This window comes from Zophobas morio, unplaced genomic scaffold (genome assembly GCF_036711695.1).
Source record: "Zophobas morio isolate AGI-343-1 ecotype UQ-CSIRO unplaced genomic scaffold, CSIRO_AGI_Zmor_V1 ptg000010l, whole genome shotgun sequence".
NCBI classification, from domain to species: domain Eukaryota; kingdom Metazoa; phylum Arthropoda; class Insecta; order Coleoptera; family Tenebrionidae; genus Zophobas; species Zophobas morio.
This window is the reverse complement of record NW_026972115.1, coordinates 6,908,271-6,933,712: the sequence shown is the minus strand read 5'-3', so window position 1 is coordinate 6,933,712 and position 25,442 is coordinate 6,908,271. Positions and strand designations below refer to the sequence as shown.

Sequence of the window (25,442 nt, the reverse complement as noted above, 5' to 3'; positions counted from 1 at the left end):
CATTTTACACTTCTATTCAAATGTGTTCTACAAGATGTACAACCCAGATGTATATATTAGCGTACTACATAGGAACTCGAGTCAATACACTCACTTAAACTTTGACCAGAGGCGTATCATTCACATTCTACACTAGGGGCATTCCAAAAACGATATTTTTTGCAGTTCTGAAAAGAGCTGAAAAATAAACTACAAAAATCCTTTAGAAACGAAACATCGTTCGGTTAAACCACGAAGTAATCGTAAAAGAGAATAACGAACGCCGCTGATGCTGACGAAGTTACCTCCCCCTCAATTCGCAACTGGACTCGTCTGAACGCCTTTACATCTACTGCGACGTCTTATTAATGTGTTATTTTCAAAGCATTTCCACTGGAGTAACAAGAAAAACGCTGCTCCTTCAATAAATATGTCTCTCTCTTTTTTTTTAATAATTATGTAGAATAATAGTCTGTCCACCTTTTTTGTATTTTTTTCTGCAATCAGCGATTTCCGCCTGAATTTCTTTTCGTAGTTCCTCCGGAAGTGATAACAACCTGTTTCAAGTTTTCTTGTTTCCAGTTGCACATTTCTCCCCCACAATCACCCACCGCCCCTCAAACCCCGCGATCGTTCCGATGCCAACAATCAATCTCCTCCAAAAATACCTTTTCCAGAACAGAACGCCCCCCACACCCCATCCCCGATCGATAAAATCCTAACCCCGAAACCGCCCTCCACATCCCGACACCACTCAAAACAAAAATCGTAAACAAATCGGTCGAAAAAATCTGACAATCTAAAAATAGTGTCAAGTTCGTTTGCAACTTTCGTATAAATAGCATCATCACCTAATTACAAACTCTTAGTTGAGCGTCGACCGTTCCGCAATGAGGTCCCTAAAGCTAACGACGCTGAACCAAGTCCTGGAAATGCCCATCGTAGGTCTCGGGACCTGGCGGGCGCAACCCGAGGAGGTGGAAAGGGCCGTCTGGGCGGCCCTCCAAGCCGGCTACCGACATATCGGTAAGTAGATCGCAAACCCTGCGGACGCACGACTGCACGAAACACGCAGATACCGCCTTCAACTACAACACGGAGGAGACCATCGGCAAGGTGCTGACGCGGTGGTTCCGCGAGGGCAACGGCAAGCGAGAGGATCTCTTCATCACGACGAAGGTGAGGCTCGAGTCGCTCTTTCTCGACTCAAGTGGGGTTGTTGCAGCTCCCGAACTGCGGCAACCGCGCCGCTGATGTCAGTCGCTTCCTGAAGATGTCTTTGGAGAAGTTGCAGTTGAGTTACGTGGATTTGTATCTCATTCATATGCCGTTTAGCTTCCATTGTAACGAAGGCAACTTTACGCCGCTGACGAACGAAGACGGGACGTTCAGTTTGGATAACGACAGTGACATCATATCCACGTGGCAGGTGAAGATTTACGATGTTGGTTCGCGTTGCACAATGTTGATGGAAATTTTTAGGCGATGGAGGAGCAGGTGGAACAAGGGTTGGTGAAAGCGATAGGTTTGTCGAATTTCAATCAGAGTCAAATCGAGAGGATTTATAAATGCGCGAGGATCAAGCCGGCGGTGCTCCAGGTGGAGTTGCACGCTTATCTGCAGCAGAAGGAGCTGAGGGCGCTGTGCAAGAGTCTGGGTATCGCGGTGACGGCGTACGCGCCACTGGGAAGTCCGGGGGCCAATAAGCATTTTAGTTCGAAATATAACTACTCGTGAGTATAATTCTGTGTGCACTTTTTTAACCCGAAAAAGTGTAATTTAATCGACGTAACTACTCGTACTATTACGCAGTGGCGTTCACGCAAATTTTCATAGTTCAAAATTTTACCTGTATAGGTTTCCGCACGATGCTAGCGGGTCAATTTTTAAAAATTTTTTGAAACACTTCCAATTGGCGAAGACCGGCGATTACTAAAATTAGAATAATAAAGGGTCGATAATAACCCACCAAACTTGGCATGTTTAAATTTCCAAGCCAGGAAAAACAATGTCTGCGATTTTTAAAATTCTCAGACGCCCAGAAATGCCATTACGTCATCGAGACGGAAAATTTTGAGTTCGCAATACCCCCAGAAAAAACTCCAAGTTCCAAGGAGACGTGGAATTGTACATAATTAAAATCGTAATGTCAGTCGTAAACGAGATAAAAAGCAGCGGAACCACGCCAGATCCCCGAAAACGATATTTAAAATGATGCTCCCTTCCAGCATTGACGACTTTCCCGACATTCTGGGCCACCCCTGCGTGTGCGCCCTCGCCGAAAAATACAAGAAAACCCCCGGCCAGATCCTCCTGCGCCACCTCATCCAGCAAGACATCATCGTCATCCCCAAGAGTGGCAACCCCGACCGAATCAAAACCAACATCGCCCTCTTCGACTTCGAGCTTTCCGCCGAAGACCTCGAAGAACTCAACGCCCTCGACCGCGACGAGAACGGGCGCATCTTCGACTTCCTCTTTTTCAAAGGCGTCGAGCGCCACCCCGAGTACCCCTTCAAGCAAAGAATCGACGGTTGGTAATTATTGTTATTATTAAAAAAAGAAATAAACGATGCCTTCACAACCCTCTTTTAACTGATGCGATACAACATCCTGCGCTGCATTCTGTGCTGCAATTGCCCTCGCCGAATCATAGTGTAGATAACCTTGAGCACCGCCCTTTCCGGATACTGCTGCTGGGTGAAGTCCTGCACGATGTTCTGCTGGGAGACCTGGGTGCCGATGGCGAAGCGCCGCTTCAGCTGCTTCTCGATGCGACCGAGCATCTCGTGCTCCTCCTCGGTGGTGAAGCCCTCGCCGCCTGGAACGGACAGCTGTGACAAAGAAGCGACAAAAGCGGCACTCACCGGCCAGGTTGCCGCTCATGGCGGCGTCCAGCGTGGACACTTGGAAGAGGCGCAGCGCCTCGTTGACGTGGCTCTCGGTGGCGAAGGGAAGCAGCTGCATCTTGGCGAGGCTCTCGGAGATGCGGATGACGGCCTCCAGCTGGCGCACGGTGATGGGGATGGTGCTGCGGCGCTCCTTCTCGTGCTGGCTAGACCCGGACCGCATCATCACGTAGCGCCGCTTCAGCTTCTCGCCGGCCTCGGCGTTCAACCGGGGGCCGCAGCGCCTGTAAATAGGTTCAACTACACCAAAAATAAAGTATTTTGTTGCTGAAAGGTGTTTTCTTTAACCTGAGTTAGGGACTTGCCTGGCAACAAAGAACGTGACTTACGTGCGACAGAAGTTGATGTATTTTTTGATAAATTCGAGCGACAGTTCGCCGTCTTTGGGGTCCTGGGTGACTTGACCAGCGTTCATGTGCACGCCCATGATGTGGCGGGCTAGAGTCTAGAAGCTTCAGGTTAAATGGGTATTATGGGTTTAGCTGTAACGTACCATGTCGCGTTGCTGGTCGTGTTCGTCTTTTACGATGAAAATCATGTCAAAACGGGACAGAATTGTGGGCATGAAGTCTATATTTTCCTCACCCTGTAAATAAGACACACAACTGTGATAAAAATCTGGTCAATGGTGTTTTTGTATAGTATTTCCAGTGATAGATTCAACTATTTTAAATATCCATAGATCACAAAAGTCCCCAGAATTAAGCGCGCGAATTGTAGTTTGGTGAATTGCAGCCTTGAATTTTTTGACAGATGTCATTGAGGTTAGACGCGCATGCGTTGGTTTCAATCGTTTAAATTAAAAATTACATTTTTTCGGGTTTTTAGAATTTGTGTTGTGCTTTAGATTTTTGTATTGGGTTACATTAATCGTATAGTGATGTGTTTATTATGATATTTGTAAGGTAAGTTAAAATTATCTGTGAACTAGTGTTGTGGGTAAATACAAACCTACCTAGACAAAAATATAAACTCCATAAACAATAACGATCTAATAATGAGTAATATTGCCCAGGTAAGTGTATGATGGCTTATTTAAAAGGCTTCATGTGTATATTTTTTAGGAAAACCAAATGAAGCGAAATTACTTAACAGTAATAGACAATACTGTGGCGCAAAAGATGATTGCAAATGCTTACGCTTTCTTCAAAAATAAAAATCTATGCTTGGGATCGCCAGCTGAGGTCAACAAATTGTGCAGTTGTATGCATGGTTTCTTATGGGTATTTGAATGTTTATAGATCACAGCTAAATGTCTCGGAATTAGTAGGAACCAAGTAATAAAGTATAAAAATTTTACTGATGCAACTGCAAGAAAAATAAAACGAAAACGTCCAAAAAAAGCAACATCTGACCTGGATCCAAACATCAAACGAGAAGTTCGTCTTGTATTGTACGATATGGTGCAAAACAGTAAGACTTACATCAAATTTAACTTTTCTGACGCAATTTTCTTCCAACTAGAATTTGAACTTAACTATTCTATAGATTCCCAGAGATTCAGTTCAAATAGATACAATAAATTTTAATTACATTAAATTTGTTCTAGGAATTCATGTAAATTTGGATACCTTGGTAGCAGAATTATCAGCTAAATTTATCTACACATATAAAAGATCTAGTTTAGCACTTCTATTAAAGAATTTGGGATTTTCATACAAAAAAGATGATAGCAGACGTGCTTTAATGGAAAAACCACATGTTGTAGCGCTGAGGAAAGTATTTCTATCAAAATATATGGAGAATGTTAATAATTCTGCAGAGAAAAAACCTTTCATATATTTGGATGAAACTTGGGTATTTTCAAATGGAACCGTTAGGAGATCATGGCAGGATGAGGATCTACGTTCTGTCAAAAGAACTTCTGGAGACGGCGGTAGAGTATCTACTACACTGAGTTTAATTTAGGCTAATACAGGATCAATGCATTTATGTCTAATACTGAAGTTACCTCAAAACAATTTTAGGTAGATATATTATAATCAATGCTGGTAACGAAGAAGGATTTGTAGCAAATGCTTCTCTTATATTTAAAAGTAAAAACAACACACTGGATTATCATCACGAAATGAACGCTGAAAATTTTGAAAAGTGGCTGCAAAACGATTTGTTACCAAAACTGGAAGAACCTAGTATAATAGTCTTAGACAACGCCAGTTACCATAGTCGACTTGAAGAAAAGCGACCTACAACGGCGTGGAAAAAAGTTGATCTTCAATTGTGGCTGCAAAAGAACTGTATCGCATTTTCAGAGTTGCATAAAAAAGATACACTGTTAAAGCTATGTAAAGCTCATTATAAAAATCCAGTGTATGTAGTAGACAATATTATTACTGCAGCTGGTCATGATGTTTTACGTTTGCCTCCATACCATTGTATATTTAATCCCATAGAGATGGTATGGAGTCAAACAAAACGTTTCTACGACAAAGACGTTTTAAAATCTAAAAACCCACTTGATGCCTGGAACCGAGCCCTACAAAATGTAACAGCGGAACAATGGAAAAGCTATGTTAAACATACAGAAAATATTATTAAAACCTATTGGGACAAAGAAAAGTTTGTAAAAGTAAATAATATTATAATAAATTTAAACGTAGAGACAGATGAGAGTGATAGCGATTTTAATTCTGCTGAAAATGATACATGAAGAAATAAAGTTCTATTAACAAAGTTCTTGTATAGCAATTTAAATTAAAAATTAAGACCTTAATAATAAGATATCTCGAATTATAAGAGATTAAACATACTTTATTTAGAATGCTGTAAAGTTTCTTCAAAATTAATTGCTTTATTAAAATTTAGTAGTGCGCAAAATTTTAAATAAAAAAATTAAATTTTAAATTTTCGCGCGCTCCTTAATTTCTACTAACTTTTCTGTCAGTCAATCTATCAGCATTCAGACTATACCTACCTTGGTCTCATCCCACCGCCCAAAAATACTATTCGCCGCCGCCAAAACCGAACACCGCGAGTTCAAAGTCGTCGTAATCCCCGCCTTAGCAATCGAAATCGTCTGCTGCTCCATAGCCTCATGAATAGCCACCCTGTCGTCCTCCCTCATTTTATCAAACTCGTCGATGCAAACAACACCCCCGTCGGCCAACACCATGGCGCCTCCTTCCATTACAAAATTCCTCTAGAAAAAAAATTGTCAGAACATAATGTGGTAACGATTAATTGTCGCACCGTGCTGGGGTCCCTCATTACGGACGCCGTCAAGCCAGCAGCGGAGCTCCCTTTGCCCGAAGTGTACACCCCTATGGGGGCCACCCTCTCCACGAACTTCAACAACTGGGACTTGGCAGTACCGGGGTCACCCAATAGAAGAATATTGATGTCGCCTCTGCGGGTTAAACCGTCAGGGAGGCGCTTGCGGGAGCCCCCGAACAAAAGACAAGCGATGGCTTTTTTTATGTCGGTTGCGCCAAAAATAGAAGGGGCTATACTAGTGGCGATTCTCTCATAAAGATTGGGGGATTCAGCTAATCTCCGGAAGAGGTTTTCTTCTTCTGAGGTGACGATGGAGCACGAGGAGGCTCCAATGGCTTCGGAGTCGAGCTGGATACCGACTACGCGGATGTAGGGGGCCCTCACACCAGTAGTCCCTCTGTCGCGATCATCCCGCTACAAAAATGAGTCAAGCCAAATTTTATTATTGTTGAAAAATGAATTACCCTTCCAGTTCTGGCTACTTTTTTGATGGAGTAAATCCCCAGGACAAAAACGCGGTTTCCTGGGACGACTTTCTCACACAGGTAGCGGTCGCAATAAAGAGTTAAGTGGCGAGGAATTTCCCCTTGGGGGATCCCGTCTGGAAGCTCCTGGAGTTTGAGGACTTGAAAATCGACGCAGTTACACTTGTCTGGAATTATGAAGTAGGGGTCCAAGGGACACTTGGGGCGTCCGCCAGCCTGCTCTCTATCATCACATCATTCAATGTACTTTCACAACTAAATCAATTTACTTACGTGTTACACTTCCTCGGCATTACATATCCCTCCAAACCGGGTTTCACGGGTAAATTAGGAATAACATTAGCGCAAGACCGACACTGAATCGCTATTTTCGTCGCCTTTGCTTTAATCCCAGACGCGCTTACAATAATTCCCGGTATTTTAACCAACTTTGAGACAATATCAGACTACAAACCAAACAAATAACAACAGTTAGATTCAAGGTACTCCAACAATACCTTCATGTGTCGCAACACCGTCGGTAAAGCGTCTGAAGACAACATAATCTGAATATCTTCGACCGCTTCTTCTCCCTCAGGTCTTGGCGCTGTAAGCTCATCAGCCACTTCTCGGGCCGCCTCTTCAAAAATAGCCAAATGTTCCGACGGTTGCTTGTACAGTTTATCAGCCAGAGTTTCGTCAAAACCGCCCACATCTTCAATGTTGACTTCGAGATAGAACTGGCCCAAGTTGTAGTTGCGTTTTAACGTGTCTCTGCAGATTTCGGTCTTTAGTGTTTCGTAAAGGGGTTTGTAAACACACCTACCTGTATTTGTAGTTGAAATTGTCGGAATGGTACTGTCGGAGGAACTCCTTGAATCTTTTCTTTATAGCTTGAAGGTTGATTTGGGGGTCTGTTTGATTGTCCTCACCGGCTGTGAAGTTGTCGCTGAAGAAGACTCCGGGGTCGTCGAAACCTTCCATTTAGTTGTTTGTGCAAAATATTTAAAATAAAACTGGTAATTGCGGGTGCGATTGTTCGATAACAACAAATTGGCGGGAACTTGGCCGCAATGCAACCAATGATTCAAGTGACAGTTGAGAATGAAAATTCCCTAGGAGAAAATTGATGGAACGACAGGGCCGTACCTACGAAATGTTGCCCCCGCTCTATGCAGTTTTCGTGGAGATTTACTAAAGACGACGATTTTTCCAATCGACGTCAGCAAATTTTTGAAGTTTCTAGGATTTTATGGAAATTAGACGTGTTATTTCTGGAATAAATCGATTAAAATACCTTCTTTTTTTTTATTTATTATGTGTACATTTTTGATTGGGAAATAGATCAGAACTCAAAGTGCTGCTAAATTAGCTCCTGATTGTCATTTATGTCATAAATTAATTAGTAATTAATTGTACTTAAACAAAAACTATTGAATTAAAAATAATTAATTATTAGATTTAATTGGATAAATGTAGAATGCTACCGAAATTAGCGGTGTTTAAATGCCTTTAATTCTGATAATAATACTGACAACATAAAAGTTATTATGCATACTAAATATGTAAAATGGGTTATCAACGAATTAATTAATTAACTAATTAGGGTGCCGTAATTATATTTAAGTAATTGTTAATAACGATTCACAAAGAATCGTTGCAAGTAATTAGTGACTTAATTTGTTTATTGAATTGAATAATGTTAATGGAATTATGAATTTTCTATTTCGACTGTAATTAATTATCGATAATTATTTTTGAGTCCCAATTAACCACAATTGAGTACTTAGTAAGATAAGACTGATTTTGGCAAATGACATATCCTCTGAAAAAATAGGGGGCGGGTGGGCGGGGCTAGTACTTGCTAAGATAAGACTGATTTTGGCAAATGACATATCTTCTGAAAAAATATAGGGCGGGTGGGCGGGGCTAGTACTTAGTAAGATAAGACTAATTTTGGCAAATGACATATCATCTGAGAAAGTAGGGGGCGGGTGGGCGGGGCTAGTACTTGGTAAGATAAGACTGATTTTGCCTCTATTAATCTTGTAAAAACTTGTGAAATTTAAAGGTGTTAAATTGCAAATTTTCATAGCAACGAGTTAAATTGCTAAGGTTACCCGAAGTGTGCAAAATATGATAAGTTTTTACTTGTCACATATAATTTATATTTTTTAAATTTGCGTATACAGGGCGTCTCAGAAAAATTAATGACTGAGTTGTTAAAAAATAAATATCCAATCAGATTTAGGAATTTAACTCGTTACTACGGAAATATGCAGTTTAACACCTTTTAAATTTAACAAGTTTTTACAAGGTTAATAGGGGCAAAATCAATCTCATCCTTGCAAGTGTTAGTCCCACCCACCCGCCTCCTACTTTCTCAGATTTTATATCATTTGCCAAAATCAGTCTTATCTTAGCAAATACTATTCATATAAACTTTTTTTTATCGAGGTTGCCTGTCATGGCAAATATTTGAAGTACTAGGAATTTAAAATGATATGACGACTCCATCTTCATGAAAGGGAAGAATAATGGTATTAACACAAATCACGTTACAATATTTCGCTTAGTCATTATTATTGACAAAAAATTGAGCCATTTTTGTAGAAATATTGCTACATATAGAGTATATTTCAAAATAATTGACATCTCAAAAGCGCGTCTAGTGTTTTCAAATTTATACATTGATTCGGTACATAAAAACATAAAATGACAACCATATCTGTCAACTTGTCAAATAATTCAGGCAGTTTTTAACTAAAATTGCTAAAGGTCGTTTTATATTGTTAGGGATAGTCTACATAAGTATGGCCAACCCACATGTAAAAAATTCTGAAAGGTGCTCTAATTTCTAAAGACAGTGTACTTTGACAACTGTCAAACTAGTACTTTTGACTGATTTGTTTTCAAGCATACTTAACAAAAGTCTTGACTTGAATTTTGGCACTTACCGAGATTAGAAAATCAGGCACTCAAAATGGCGGTGGTACGGCCCTGTTCCCCTAACATAACAAAAACAAATCACTGTTTTCGACGACACATTTTCCTAAACTTCTTGTCCACTTCTTCACCACATCACCCACTGTTGCATCACCTCCTCCTTTCTCCTCCTCCCGAGTCAATCTCCCTGACCTACTCCACGCTCCACACCACTGCCGCATTTTGAACAAGTCCAGACTCGTCAGATTGGTGGACGTCGAGCGCTGAATCATCTCCCAGTATCTAGCCCGCCAATAGCGCACTTCTTTCTCAGTCGGAAGTGCCTTTAATCCTGCAACACTTCGCATTTGTGTGCAGTCGTCGCTTTGTTTTAACCTGTTGGCGCAAAACCCCGCATGTCTCGACAAGACGACCAGAATGGGTCGCTCCTCCGAGATTTTGCGTGATTTTGTTATTGGCGCGCGCTTCGATCACGGTGATGGACAGGAGGAAAATGAAGCCCCAAGAAATTTCCTCGGATGTGCTAATTGACGTCTGCTGCGAGATCGAGTGGGCCGTGCAGCAAGGGGGCGACATCATGCACATCAAAAAGATGAAACTGTGAGTACGACACCCTGTATATGGCGCGGCGCGGGTGGCGCAAATATTTGTTTTGATTAAGGTGAATTCGCGCGATTTGTTTATTTGGCGTTGGGAGAGCGTACGAAAGATTGTTTACGTGGTTGTGGTGAAGTGGTAGTCGAAATTTGACTTGGAGTACTACGTGCGGGTGAGTCATCAAAACAAACACGTTTAGTACCGTTTCTTGCGATTTCTTGGGTTTCCCGAAACTCGGTCGACTAACGTGGTCGGTAGTAATCGACCGAGGTTGGCCCGAAATTTTGGGGTACTCTGGGGGAAATTATTTTTCAAAAGCGGAGAACTGTTTTCAAGTTTGTGAAAGGGAGAGGTTGAGGAATCCAGAAAAAAACAAAAAATCATCAAGGTTTATTTGGATGTAAATATACCGGGTGACTATTTATGATGGACGCAGTTTTTTTTTTTTTTTTGGGTTGGCAATGCTTAAGTTTTTAGCACTGTCACATGTGTCAAGAATGAAACATGACATAAGATGCGCGTTCTTAAATTACCAGCGGCGTAGTCTAAAACTCTTCGAGTGAAAATAGTACAGGTAAATAATCATTCAATACGTCTATAGTGACATTCTTTGTAAGTATAAAGGGACTATACTTTATTTATTAACTCAGTATTCGTTGAACTTAAACCCATGTTTTGTCGATGCTGCCACTGCTATATGACCTTCCCTTCAAATTCTAAAATGGACTCGATGGACCAAGACCCGGCAACAGCGCGGAGCACGTGATGTGACGTATTCGAAGATGGCGGCAATTGAATTGGAGCTCAAAATTTCTATTTATATCAGGTATGCCATGATAAAAAAATATTAGATTATGACACGGGGCATACCCAAAAAGACCAAACCAACTAAAACACAATTTACTATGCAATAACTGAACTAATGTATCCATAATTTATCACTAATACAAACAAAAACTCAAAAATTAACATGTAGTAATCTTCTAAAACGTTCGGTTGGTACCGCAATATCTCTACTTCGTTCTTATAGAAGTTTGAATCACAAAAATTAATAGTCACTCGGTATTTATTGTAGGCTTGGGGTTTTGTAACACTTTGGAATCATAGATAAAACGAGATAGCTTCATATAAAGTTGTGGTCTGTATGTTGGTGATTTTATTACAGTCTCTGAAACTAACAAACCGATTTCTTGTTTAAAAGAAAGCGTTTTGTCGATGTACTGTACACATGGGGTACATGAAACTGGAGTCATTTCTCCGAAAATTCTCGCCATTTTGCCAAAATCGCCTAGACAAAATTTGTCAGTTTTTGTAAAATTGTAAAAATTTGACTTTAAAACCGAATGTTTAGAAAATCGGGTCGGGGTCAGCAATACGTGTATTTTTCGATTCAGCTCGTCTAAATCTAGCGCCTAGAATTTTTGGTGGATTTTTATGTAACTTCGCCACTTCCTACCATTTTTCTAAAGTCGCCACAACAAAATTTGTCAAATTTTGAAAAATTTTAGAAATCTTACTTTAAAACCAAATGTTTAGAAAATCTTTGTCCGGGGTTATCAACACGCTGTCTTTTTCGATTTAGCTCGTAGAAATTATCTTATTATTTTTGTGGATTTTTAGGCAACTTTTCCAAAAGCTCGTTATTTCGACATACGAAATTTTTGATATTTTCCCGAGCATTTTGAAAATTACCTAAGGAAATTGTTTCGTTGGTTCGACGTTCAGAACTTGTTTTTGGCTTCAAGTCTTTGAAAATTGCTACTATTTTTCCGGAATCGCCAAAACAAAATTTGTCAATTTTTGGAAAAATTTTAAAATTTGACTTTGAAACCGAATGTTTAGAAAATGTTGGTCCGGGGTCATCAACACGCTGTCTTTTTCGATTCAACACGTAGAAATTATCTCCTAGAATTTTTTCTAGACTTTTACGCTACTTTTCCAAAAGTTCGTGATTTCGACATATGAAATTTTTGATATTTTCCCGAGCATTTTGAAAATTACCTAAGGAAATTGTTTTGTTGGTTCGACGTCCAGAACTTATTTTTGGCTTCAAGTCTTTGAAAATTGCCATAATTTTTCCAGAATCGCCAAAACAAAAATTGTCAATTTTTGGAAAATTTTAAAAATGTGACTTCGAAACCGGATGTTCAAAAATCTTGGTCCGGGATCATCAACAGGCTGTTTTTTTCGATTCAGTTTGTGGAAGTTATCTACCAGAATTTTTTCTGGATTTTTACGCAACTTTTCCAAAAACTTTTTTTTTCGACATGAAATTTCTGAATTTTTTCGGAGCATTTTTGAAAATTACTTAAAGAAATTCTTTTGTTCATTTCGACGTCCCGAAGTTAATTTCGGTTACAAGTCTTTGAAAATTCCTACCATTTTTCCAGAATTGCCAAAACAAAATTTGCCAAATTTGGAATTTTTTAAAAATTTGAATTTCGAATCGAATGTTTAGAAATCCTTCGTCGGGGGTCATCAACACACTGTATTTTTCGATTCAGCTCGTCGAAATCAATGTCCGAGAATTTTTTGTGAATTTATAGGCAACTTTTCCAAAAGCTAATTTTTTCGACAAATGAATTTTTTGTTATTTTCCCGAGCATTTTGAAAATTACCTAAGGAAATTCTTTTGTTGGTTTCGACGTCCAGAAGTTATTTTCGGTTGCAAGTTTTTGAAAATTGCTACAATTTCGCCAAAACAAAATTTGCCAATTTTTGGAAATTTTGACTTTGGAACTGAATTTTTGGGAAATGTTGATCCGGGATCATCAATATGCTGTCTTTTTCAGTTCAGCTCATAGAAGTTCTCTATCAGCATTTTTGTGGATTTTTACTTTTAGTCAACTTTTTCAAATGCTCATTTTTCGACATACGAAATTTTGACATTCTCCCGAACATTTTTGAAAATTACCTAAAGGAAATTCTTTTGTTGATTTCGACATCCAGAAGTTAATCTGGCCTTCAGTCTGGAAATTCCTACCGTTTTTCCAGAATCGCCAGAACAAGATTTGCCAATTTTGGAAATTTTTAAAAATTCGATTTTGGAACCGAATATTTAGAAAACCTTGATCTGGGGTCATCAACACACTGTATTTTTCGATTCAGCTCGTCGAAATCAATGTCTGAGAATTTTTTGTGAATTTATAGGCAACTTTTCCAAAAGCTAATTTTTTCGACAAATGAAATTTTTATTATTTTCCCGAGCATTTTGAAAATTACCTAAGGAAATTCTTTTGTTGGTTTCGACGTCCAGAAGTTATTTTCGGTTGCAAGTTTTTGAAAATTGCTACAATTTTTCCAGAATCGCCAAAACAAAATTTGCCAATTTTTGGAAATTTTGACTTTGAAACTGAATGTTTGGGAAATGTTAATCCGGGATCATCAATACGCTGTCTTTTTCAGTTCAGCTCATAGAAGTTATCTATCAGAATTTTTTGTGGATTTTTATGCAACTTTTTCAAAAGCTCATTTTTCGACATACGAAATTTTGACATTCTCGGGAACATTTTTGAAAATTACCCAAAGAAAATTCTTTTGTTGATTTCGACATCCAGAAGTTAATCTGGCCTTCAGTCTGGAAATTCCTACCGTTTTTCCAGAATCGCCAGAACAAGATTTGCCAATTTTGGAAACTTTTAAAAATTCGATTTTGGAACTGAATATTTAGAAAATCTTGATCTGGGGTCATCAACACACTGTATTTTTCGATTCAGCTGGTCGAAATCAATTTCTGAGAATTTTTTGTGGATTTTTAGGCAACTTTTACAAAAACTAATTTTTTCGACATGAAATTTTTGACATTTTTTCGAGCATTTTTTAAAATTACCTAAAAAAATCCTTTTCTTAATTTCAACGTCCCAAAGTTAATTTCGGTTACAAGTCTTTGAAAATTCGTACCATTTTTCCAGAATCACCAAAACAAAATTTGCCAAATTTGGAAATTTTTAAAAATTTGAATTCAGAATCGAATGTTTAGAAATCCTTCGTCGGTGGTCATCAACACACTGTTTTTCGATTCAGCTCGTTGAAGTTCATCTCCGAGAATTTTTTGTGGATTTTTAGCCAACTTTTCCAAAAGCTCATTTTTTCGACACATGAAATTTTGACATTTTCCAGAACATTTTTGAAAATTACCTAAAGAAATTCTTTTGTTGCTTTCGACGTCCAGAAGTTAATTTGGGCTTCAGTCTGGAAGTTCCTACCGTTTTCCCAGAATCGCCAGAACAAGATTTGTCAATTTTGGATATTTTTAAAAATTCGATTGTGGAACTGAATATTTAGAAAATCTTGGTCCGGGATCATCAACACACTGTATTTTTCGATTCAGCTCGTCGAAATCAATTTCTGAGAATTTTTTGTGGATTTTTAGGCAACTTTTCCAAAAACTAATTTTTTCGACATGAAATTTTTGACATTTTTTCGAGCATTTTTTAAAATTACCTAAAGAAATCCTTTTCTTAATTTCAACGTCCCAAAGTTAATTTCGGTTACAAGTCTTTGAAAATTCGTACCATTTTTCCAGAATCACCAGAACAAAATTTGTCAATTTTGGAAATTTTTAAAAATTTGAATTTAGAATCGAATGTTTAGAAATTTTTCGTCCGAAAGTTATCAACACACTGTGTTTTTCGATTCAGCTCGTTGAAATTCATCTCCGAGAATTTTTGTGGATTTTTAGGCAACTTTTTCAAAAGCTCATTGTTTCGACATACGAAATTTTGACATTTTCCGAACATTTTTGAAAATTACCTGAAGAAATTCTTTTGTTGATTTCAACGCCCATAAGTTAATTTGGGCTTCAGTTTGTAAATTCCTACCGTTTTTCCAAAATTGCCAGAACAAGATTTGTCAATTTTGAAAATTTTTAAAAATTTGATTTTGGAACTAAATATTTAGAAAATCTTGATCTGGAGTCATCACCACACTGTATTTTTCGATTCAGCTGGTCGAAATTAATTTCTGAGAATTTTTTGTGGATTTTTAGGCAACTTTTACAAAAACTAATTTTTTCGACATGAAATTTTTGACATTTTTTCGAGCATTTTTTAAAATTACCTAAAGAAATCCTTTTCTTAATTTCAACGTCCCAAAGTTAATTTCGGTTACAAGTCTTTGAAAATTCGTACCATTTTTCCAGAATCACCAGAACAAAATTTGTCAATTTTGGAAATTTTTAAAAATTTGAATTTAGAATCGAATGTTTAGAAATTCTTCGTCCGGAGTTATCAACACACTGTATTTTTCGATTCAGCTCGTCGAAATTAATCTCCGAGAATTTTTGTGGATTTTTAGGCAACTTTTCCAAAAGCTCATTTTTCGACATACGAATTTTTGACATTTCCCGAACACTTTTGAAAATTACCTAAAGAAATTCTTTTGTTGCTTTCAACGTCCAAAAGTTAATTTGGGCTTCAGTCTGGAAGTTCCTACCGTTTTCCCAGAATCGCCAGAACAAGATTTGTCAATTTTGGAAATTTTTAAAAATTCGATTTTGGAACCGAATATTTAGAAAATCTTGATCTGGGGTCATCAACACACTGTATTTTTTGATCATATCGTCGAAATCAATTTCTGAGAATTTTTTGTGGATTTTTAGGCAACTTTTCCAAAAGCTAATTTTTCCGACATATGAAATTTTTTATATTGTTTTGAGCATTTTTGAAAATTACCCAAAGAAATTCTTTTGTTCATTTCGACGTCCCGAAGTTAATTTCGGTTACAAGTTTTTGAAAATTTGTACCATTTGTCCAGAATCTCCAGAATAAAATTTGTCAATTTTGGAAATTTTTAAAATTTGAATTTAGATCGGAATGTTTAGAAATTCTTTGTCCAGAGTCATCAACACACCATATTTTTCGATTCAGTTTGTCGAAATCAGTCTCCGAGAATTTTTTGTGGATTTTTAGGCAACTTTTCCAAAGGTCAATTTTTCGACATGAGATTTTTCACATTTTCCCGAGCATTTTTGAAAATTGCTTAAATGAATTCCTTTGTTGATTTCGACATCCAGAAGTTAATTTTGGCTTGAAGTCTTTGAAAATTTCAACCATTTTTCCAAAATCTCCAAAACAAAGTTTTTTGATTTAGTCGAAATCAATATCCGAGAATTTTGACGTTTTTGAAAATTAGTTAAAGAAATTCTTTTGTTGATTTCGACATTCAGAAGCTATCTTTCTACAATTTTTCCAGAATGGCCAAAATAAAATAACTATGGTATTTTTGACATAATTTAAAACCGAATATTGCTTTAGTACCGTCAATAATCAGACTTTTTCGATGCAGCAAATTTTTAGTCAACTTACTAAAAGCTCAATTTTTCAAGGTACGAAATTTTTGATATTTTCCAGAGTACCTTCTAAAATAACCTGGAAATATCCTTTTGTTTTCCGACCCCAGAAGTCATTTTAGATTAATTTCTTCGAAAATTTCTGCTATTTTTGCAAAAAATTATATTTTGAAACCGAATGTCTAAAAGATCTTTTTTGATTCAGCTCGTCGATATATCACAATTTTTAGCCAAAAGCTCAGTTGATGAGTCAATGGATTGGGCGACGCCGGCCCTGTCCATCACCGAGGTCAACCAAGGTTATGTCCCCTTAGAAACCACAAATAGTCACGTGTTCTTCATTAACACCTACCCTCGAAAGTAAAAACTGATAACATGCACACTCATTATGAAAAAAACGTTAATAAACAGGTCGAAAAGGCGCGAAAAATGGAAAACCCGCGCCTCCGCCACTGTCGACTGTCATTCCCGTCACCCTCTTTGGCCCTCGCTCCTGCAGATGGCAGCACCCGGCCAATGTTTACATCCCACCGACCCCCACGATCGACGTCTAACCGCGCCATTGTTGGCGAGAAAAGTGTCGAGAGTGCTCCATTCAGTCCGTCTCCGAGCGCGAACATCACGTTTTCCCGCAAACGCACTTCTTCGCAGACCGAACCCCGTGAACCGGCACTCTCCAGGCCCCAGTGCATCCGAGTCGGCAGCTCCCAGTGAGTGCGCGATCCAGTGATACCCAATCATGCTGTCACGTAAACAGCAGACGGCGGCTCCAGTGAAGAATCTCCCAGTGAAGCGAGTCGAGTGATAAAAATATCGCTGGAAATAGTGGCGCGCTTTATGTGTTTCGAATCCGACAATCACCGGCAAACTGTTTAAGACGGCTTCAGAAATGGTCAAGAGGTGGGTACCGGGGGCGGCGAGGCCGTCTCCGATTTGGGATTGTTGATTATTGATTTTGTTGTGACAATTCGGCGCGTCACTAACGTCACTAGTGTCAAATTCGAGTTTGACACGCCGACTGCGATTTCCGAAATTGCGAGGGTGCTAAGGGGGCGTTCACACCGGCGCGAAAATTCGCCCTTTTGGGAGCCAGCTTGCGCGACATTGTCTCGGAAAAATGCGACGTGACCGCCGCGGGGTGCATTTCTCGAAAAATGTGCTCGGGGGTGATAAGTTTTATAACTCGTTCTAGGTTGATTTCGGTTGTACGGCGTTGGTCAACTTCAATGCACCTGGTACGAAATACAGCAGAAATAATGATTCGACGATTTCATAGATATGCTGATTAAGAAAATGAATCATAGTAACCAGAGGATGTTCAATTATAAAACAACTGGAGTAGCGTGGGGAATTTTACCACTTCTTGTCCACGACAAAAACGGCGCAAAAAACATAATCACGTTCAAAGCTTCCTATTAAAAAGCGGTCTAGTAAAAATTTGCTACTTGTTTTTTGCTACCACTTTGTTAAGTTCTTTGGAACTGTCCGACAAAAACCGCTGTGTTGATTCTGATGATAATTAGCAAAATGAATCATGCAAAGACTGGAAGATTTCTAGTAATGAATGTTGATCTAGCGTGAAGGAAGTAGCCTTTGTGGGTCATTTTTATCACTTCTTTCTTGGCTACCGTTAGTCAAAATAACACCACAGACGAGCTAATCATATATCGAATTTTTGCACCGTGTCTTTCGTCACGTTAAGTTGGCTTTGACTGTCTATAATTATTTTTCGCATCAAATTGCCACTGGAATTTAAATTTGACAATTAGCTTGTACCCTTGTTTCGACGAGGCGGCAAACTATCTCTGATGTGACAATGATGTAGCCTGCATCAGGTGTAATGTGTAGGGGAAAGCGGAGACTGTTAGAGCAACGAGAAAGTCCGAAATTAATAATTTGCGATAAATTTACAAAACTTCCGGAATGTTTAATTAATGTCTCAAAAAGTATGAAATATTTTAAAACTTTTTACAAAATTAAATCTGTATTAAGAATTATGAATACACAAAAAGTGAGCAAATGTGACACAAAACCATGCTTATATTCCTGAAATTTTAAATATTTACTGTAGGGCGTGGACAGATAAGTTTATATTTACTTTAAATCTTTTTTCTTAATGGAAAATCTAGAAGTGTTCTTAGGGGAATTAGATAAGTTAACTTATCGAACACTGACGTCAAACTTTTTGTGTTTTTGATTACTATTTCTACTTCCCGAACGTAAGTCATCGAAGGACTGGCCACTTTCATATTTTATTTATTTTCATGATTTATACAGTATGAAACAATAGGTCTGCCGTTTCCGTCTGTTTTGATTTTTATTAGACTGTCAAATTACTGGACCGATTGTCAGATTTTGTTTGATCATCCCCAGCAATAAAAGAATGACGTCATTAAACATATTATTATTGTCAAAGTTTTCAAAACCCTAGGTTTAAAATGTTCGCGGTTAATTTTAGGTCCCCTGGTGTTTTATTTTCGGCTAAATTTAAAGAAATCTGGTGTTTTGTACCTGGATGAACTTGAACAAATTTTTTGAGCAGGTTTTTTTTTAATTCGGGAGACTCTTGGGTATCCATGGTGTATTATTTTGGTGTTCTATTTTTGGAAAATTCTGACCTCACGTATTCTTGAGTTAATTTTGGGACCCTACTAGCCCCACCCACCCGCCCCCTCTATTCTTAGAAAATATCTCATTTTCCAAAATCAATTTTATCTTAGCAGGTACTAAACCCGCCCACCCACCCTCTCTTTTTTTATAGGGTATGTAAATTGCCAAAATCAGTCTTATTTTAGTAGATATTAGTCCCGCCCACCCACCCAGCTTTTCTTAGAGGGCATGCCATTTGCCAAAGTTTTATCTTAGCAGTTACTAGCCCCGCCCACCCGCCCTCCTTTTCTTCATCAATCATCATAGATATTTTTAATTCCCGAGCGTAAGCTAAGGAAATTTAGTAATCGAGTTCATTGGCCGAATTGCCACTTTCATGTTTTCTCCACGTGTTGTGACCTCTAGAGTATGAAAAAAGTGGTCTCCCGTTTCCGTCTATCTGTCTGTCTGTCTGTATCCATTTTTATTAGACAAGTAATCTCCGAAACTACTAGACCGATTGTTTATTTATTTATTTATTTATTTATTTTCAATATAGCACCCAACAGCCTTAAAAATACAATATTACAAAACAAAAATGGTGGTTAGAGGTCATATTTTGTATGTATATTAGGAATATCAGGTAGATAGTTAAATACTAATTAAAATTTGGCTAATCATCCCCACCACCAACTGGATGACGTCATTTCCAATATTTGCAATAAAAAGTTTTTTAAAATTTACTCTTCGATAAATCGAGAAATCGAAATATCGATAAAACTAAAAAATCGAAAAATCTAAAATTTAAGAAGTCAAAAAATTCAAGAATCGATAGATTGAAGAACTCCAAAAACCAAAATATCGAAAAATCTAAGAGTCAAAAAATGGAAAATTTGGAAACCCCAAAAATTGGAATATTAAAAAATCAAAAAATTGAAGTATGTAAAAATCAAGAAATGAGAAAATCGAAATATCGAAAAATTTAAAAGTCGAGAAGTCCAAAAATAGAAAAATCGAAAACTTAGGAACGCCAAAATTTGAAAAATTAAAAAACCAAAAAATTGAATATCGAAAAATAGAAGTGAACAATTGAAAAATCCAAAAGTTGAAAAATCAAAAAGTCTAAAATTGGAAAAATGGTAAAGTCGTGAAGTTGAAAATTTGAAAAATCCAGAAATCGAAGTAGCCCAAAATCGAAAAATTAAATTTTAAAATATTGAAAAATTTAATTAAAAAAAAAAATCGAAATTTAAAAAACGAAACATCGAAATCTCGAATAATAAAAAAAAATGGTAAAACTGGAAATTCGAAAAGTTTAAAAGTTGAAAAATCGAGAAATAGGAAATTCAAAAATTTAAGAAATCAAAACATTAAAATATCAAAAAAAAAACTGATGAACTCGTACATCGAAAAATTGAAAAATCGAAGAAAAACTGAAGAATCGAAAACCGGAAAAATATCAAAACTGAAACATCCAAAAATGAAATATCTAAAAATCGGGAAATCAAGACGCCGAGAAACCAAAGTATCGAAAAATCGAGAAATGGAAAAACCAAAATATCGAAAAATTAAAAATCGAAAAATTGAAAAATCCAAAAATTGTTAAATTGTAATATTGAAGTATCGAAAAAGTCGAGAAGTCGAAAAAGCGAGAAATTGAAAAGTCGAAAAATTCAAAAATTGATTCATAGAAAAATCGACAACTTAAGAACGCCAAAATTTGAAATAGTAAAAAATCAAAAAATTTGAAATTCGAAAAACTGAAGAAATGAACAATTGAAAAATCCAAAAGTGGAAAAATCGGGAAGTCGAAAAATTGAAAAATCGTTAAATCCAAAAAATCGATAAATCGAAGTAGCCCAAAATCGAAAAATTAAAATTGAAAATATTGAAAAATTTTATTTAAAAAAAAAATCGAATAATTAAAAAACGAAACATCAAAATCTCGAGTAATCAAAAAAATGGTAAAACTGAAAATTCGAAAAGTTTAAAAATTGAAAATCGAGAAATAGAAAAATCAAAAATTTAAGAAATCAAAACATTAAAATATCAAAAAACTGATAAATTCGTAAATCGAAAAATTGCAAGATCGAAGAAAAACTGAAGAATCGAAAACCGAAAAAATATCAAAACTGAAATATCGAAAAATCGAGAAATGGAAAAACCAAAATATCGAAAAATCTAAAAGTCGAGAAGTCGAAACATCCAGAAATCGAAAAAACGAAAAATCGATTCATCGAAAAATTAAAGACCCCAAAAATTGAAATTTTGAAAAATCGAAAAATTGAAGAATCCAAAAATTGTTAAATTGTAATACATACTGAAATATCGAAAAATTCAAAAATTGATTCATAGAAAAATCGAAAACTTAAGAACGTCAAAATGTGAAATATTAAAAAATCAAAATTTTGAAATTCGAAAAACTGAAAAAGTGAACAATTGAAAAATTCAAAAGTGGAAAAATCGGGAAGTCGAAAAATTGAAAAATCGTTAAATCCAAAAAATCGATAAATCGAAGTAGCCCAAAATCGAAAAATTAAAATTGAAAATATTGAAAAATTTTATTTAAAAAAAAATCGAATAATTAAAAAACGAAACATCGAAATCTCGACTAATCAAAAAAATGGTAAAACTGAAAATTCGAGAAATAGGAAAATCAAACATTTAAACAAAAACAAAATAGTCACTACTTTTGTCGAATTTTCACCCTAGACATCCAGAATTTTTGGAAAAAATTCAAAACTGAATAACAATATTTTGTATTATAACTTCGATTGCTCTGAAATCTTACAAGTAAACATTAAATTCGCATAATCAAATTTTATAATTTTTCGAAAAAGCTGGATTTGTATTATTGTATTTCAGAAGCGAGGGAAGTCCTACCGGAATAATCTTCCACCAATTTTTTTTTATTGTTCTTTTTGGAATCGAAACCCCCGTACATAACGTACTGAAGACTTAATCCGCTATTTTCCGGACACCCGGTATAACATTTTTCGTTTTTTTGATGTTTCGATTGGTCGATTTTTCGAAAATATTTAACCTCGCACTAACTCATTCCTCGTCTCCCCTAGCGTGTCATTCGTGTGGCGCCCCTTTGAAGCTCCCAATTTTTTGCAAAGCCAACTACAAACAAAAAACTTCCACCCTTTTAAAATTAACCATCGCGAAAATAAATGTCAGTGTGACATTTACCAAAATTGCTCGAAATTCCAGATCAATCCGGCGCGCTTTTCAAAAAATCTAGTTAAAGCCGCGTTCACACCGAGCTCGGATTTCCGATTCTGGTTGGCGCAAATAACGGGATTGGGGAGGTTACGTGACATTATTTCATCAAATTACAAATTCTATTAAAATGTGACGTGACTGCCGCAGGGGGAACGAGACGTTTTAATTTCTTTAGGAATTCGGCTGGGGGATGGCTGGCGTTCGACGAAGGTCTTGTTTGCCCGTTTTAGCGGATGTTAATAAGTTTGAGTAATTTCGACGATAATGAGGGCAGTGTTGACACAGACATGCAATCCTTAAATATTGGCAACCGATAGGAAAATTTCGTTTTCTGGCTTTATTCGACTAGTACAGCATGGGTCAACATTGATGCGCTTAGTGCAGAGTGCGGCAGAAATAATGATTAGTCGCGGTATGCGTGTCACTTTTATCGTTTTTTAGGCGAAAACGTGTTCGTGTACTGATATTTAAAACGCGGTTATGGTAACAGTGGTGAAATGGGAGATTGGCGCTAACAGGAAATTTTCTTATCGAGTGTTTGACGTTGTACTTACGTTGTTTGTTTACGTTATTTAGCCTGTTGATGATTTAAGGTGTTAGCAGCTGTGTTTCATATTTTCTAGAAGAGTGCTTATAATAAAAAAAAATCGAATTGAAGGAGGCTGTGACACACAAAAGGTAGTCCAGGCATATATTTACAAGTTTAAACCTAGAGATCAATTATGAATTTTTTAGTTTAGACATCCGGATTTTTGGGTAAAAAATTAGTCTACAATCTACGAGTTCTACGAACCATTTTTACTTCCCGAGCGTAAGCAAAGGAAGTATTGTAATCGAGTCCGTCGGCCGACTCTCTACTTCTACGTTTTCTCGATCTTTCATGACCCCTAGAAGACGAAGAAATAGGTCTCCCATTTCCGTCTGTCTGTCCGTCTGTCCGTCTGTTGTCCCGGATTTTTATTAGACAGATAATCTCCGAAAGTACTCGACCGATTGTTGTGAAATTTTGTACTTATATTAAGAATATCATGTAGATGGTAAAACGCTAACCAAAATTTGTCTAATCATCCCCACCACTAATGCGATGACGTCACTTCAAAATTGTACATAGTAAATGGGTTTTCAATTGTATAAAATAACATAGTCCTACACATGTAGTTTACAACTCTGAATCGACTTTTCACCCGAAACGTCCAGATTTTTGGAAAAAAAATCAAAATTATAAAACAACATTTTGAAATTTAATTTTTAATCTGCTAACCAGAATGCTTTGAAATGTTGCAGATGTTTTAAGGCTATAAAGAGCATCATAAATCTTTAGTCAAAAAATATTTGCTTATCCCCTCCAAAAACTTGATGACGTCAGCTCAAAAGTTTGTGGAATAAATCATATCTAAAATGTACAAAATATGATGAGTCTGTACTTGTGATCTATCACTCCATTCATATTTTTTGGATTTGCATATACAGGGTGACTCAAAAAAATTAATGAATGCGTAAATATATTTTATTGATTTAATCAGGAACTACAAAACGGAATGCTCTGACATCTTGCAGATGTTTTAAGGTTATAAAGAGCATAATAAATGTTTAGTCAAAATATATTTGCTTATCCCCTCCAAAAACTTGATGACGTCAGCTCGAAAATTTGCCGAATAAATCATATCTAAAATGTACAAAATATGATCAGTCTGTACTTGTGATCTATCACTCCATTCATATTTTTTGGATTTGCATATACAGGGTGATTCAAGAAAATAAATGAAAGCGTAAATTTATTTTACTGATTTACTCAGGAACTACAAAACCGAATGCTTCGAAATCTTGAAGATATTTTAAAATTATCATAAGCATGGTAAATTTTTGATCAAAACGTATTTGGTCGTCCCCCCTAAAAAATTTATGATGTCACCACAAAATTTTGCTGAAAAAATCCTATCTAAAATGTACAAAATATGGTGAGTCTCTTCTTGTGATTTATCATTCCATTCAAATTTTTTCGATTTGCATATACAGGGTGACTCAAAAAAATTAATGAATGCGTAAATTTATTTTATTGATTTAATCAGGAACTACAAAACCGAATGCTTTGAAATCTTGCAGATGTTTTAAGGTTATAAAGAGCATAATAAATTTTTAATCAAAATATATTTGGTTATCTTCTACAAAAAACTGATGACGTCAGCTCAAAAGTTTGCCTAATAAATCGTATCTAAAATGTACAAAATATGATGAGTCTGTACTTGTGATTTATCATTCCAATCATATTTTTGGATTTGCATATGCAGGGTGACTCAAAAAAATTAATGAAGGCGTGAATTTATTTTATCGATTTAATCAGGAATTACAAAACCGAATGCTTTGAAATCTTGGGAATATTTTAAAGTTATTATAAGCATGGTAAACTTTTGTTCAAAATGTATTTGTTCATCCCTCCTAAAAAAATTGATGACGTCACCCTTAAATTTTGCTGAATAAATCCTATCTAAAATGCAAAAAATATGATGAGTTTGTACTTGTGATTTATCATTCCATTCATATTTTTTAGATTTTCTTAAGAGGTGGTTCAAAAAAATTAATGAAGTCAATTTATTTTATTGATTAAATTAAAGGCAACACTTATTATTAGTATTACACCCCAACCAACCCAATTTGGTAGACACAAAATTTGTTAAAGGAAAAACTCGGTTGAAACATAAGGGTAGCACGCTTATTTACATCGACTTTAACATTACAGACCTGCATTTGTTTTATGCGCTCACTTGGTTCCGCGAATGTGAAATAGACATGTTTATAATCAACCAATTGTGAATTTCACCGTCAAGAATTAAAATAAAACCCAATGTTTTATATAATAAGCGGAAGTCGAAGCAATAAAACCGATGGTCGTTTTGTTTACAGTTTCTCTGTTTGACTCTCACGTATGCTGTTACGCCTGTCATCTTAAATTAAGAATGTTTATACATACACGATTTTCAGTTGCCTCTGATACGTATACGTGAGTAAATTGTTTCGTTATTTTATTGATTATTACAAATCAATATTCAAAACGACCCAATTCATTTTCCCGAAAATTTGAGAATATAATAATTTTATTCTTAGTATTACACTACATCTATCCCAACTGATATACGTGTCCTTGCAAAAATGTTGATGACGTCATCGCAATTTTTTTTTAAATTCCCACTACAAAAATGTAATGAGAAAAAAAACACAATAGGCATGCAG

The 25,442-nt window shown here is 36.5% G+C and overlaps 3 protein-coding genes across 4 annotated transcripts in view; 2 read left to right on the top strand and 1 right to left on the bottom strand.

Annotated features, from left to right (window-relative positions):
- The first annotated feature begins 479 nt into the window (after window positions 1–479).
- Window positions 480–2,563, top strand: LOC135126321 (1,5-anhydro-D-fructose reductase-like). Its single transcript, XM_064052281.1, has 5 exons — window positions 480–1,005; window positions 1,055–1,158; window positions 1,205–1,408; window positions 1,462–1,712; window positions 2,208–2,563. Exons 1-5 carry the CDS (start codon window positions 870–872, stop codon window positions 2,518–2,520), a joined length of 1,008 nt encoding a protein of 335 aa, XP_063908351.1. The 5' UTR covers window positions 480–869; the 3' UTR covers window positions 2,521–2,563.
- On the bottom strand, window positions 2,512–7,827 carry LOC135126313 (DNA replication licensing factor Mcm5). Its single transcript, XM_064052269.1, has 10 exons — window positions 7,392–7,827; window positions 7,084–7,339; window positions 6,860–7,032; window positions 6,566–6,809; window positions 6,078–6,515; window positions 5,803–6,027; window positions 3,382–3,474; window positions 3,218–3,333; window positions 2,847–3,112; window positions 2,512–2,800 (listed from the first exon to the last, which is right to left on the bottom strand). The coding sequence occupies exons 1-10, from the start codon at window positions 7,547–7,549 to the stop codon at window positions 2,571–2,573; spliced, it is 2,199 nt and encodes a 732-aa protein (XP_063908339.1). The 5' UTR covers window positions 7,550–7,827; the 3' UTR covers window positions 2,512–2,570.
- Window positions 7,828–9,892: 2,065 nt separating this feature from the next.
- The window catches only part of LOC135126315 (protein pellino), a 65,708-nt gene continuing 50,158 nt past the window's right edge, over window positions 9,893–25,442 (top strand). Inside the window, exon 1 of one of the 2 annotated variants that reach the window (XM_064052271.1) lies at window positions 9,893–10,111. In XM_064052271.1, coding sequence (XP_063908341.1) covers window positions 9,990–10,111 — 122 coding nt within the window. In that variant the 5' untranslated portion in view covers window positions 9,893–9,989. Of the gene's footprint in view, window positions 10,112–16,917; window positions 17,298–25,442 lie in introns of those variants that run through there. The other variant, XM_064052275.1, reaches the window with a different exon arrangement.

Excerpts from the sequence above, each read along its gene's own strand:
- LOC135126313 (XM_064052269.1), bottom strand. The coding sequence starts at position 7,549 with ATGGAAGGTTTCGACGACCCCGGAGTCTTCTTCAGCGACAACTTCACA. Across the intron at positions 6,028-6,077 it reads TAATGAGGGACCCCAGCACG|AGGAATTTTGTAATGGAAGG; the intron begins GTGCGACAATTA and ends TTTTTTTTCTAG. Across the intron at positions 3,475-5,802 it reads GGCGGTGGGATGAGACCAAG|GGTGAGGAAAATATAGACTT; the intron begins GTAGGTATAGTC and ends TCTTATTTACAG.
- LOC135126321 (XM_064052281.1), top strand. The coding sequence starts at position 870 with ATGAGGTCCCTAAAGCTAACGACGCTGAACCAAGTCCTGGAAATGCCC. Across the intron at positions 1,006-1,054 it reads AGCCGGCTACCGACATATCG|ATACCGCCTTCAACTACAAC; the intron begins GTAAGTAGATCG and ends CGAAACACGCAG. Across the intron at positions 1,159-1,204 it reads ATCTCTTCATCACGACGAAG|CTCCCGAACTGCGGCAACCG; the intron begins GTGAGGCTCGAG and ends GGGTTGTTGCAG.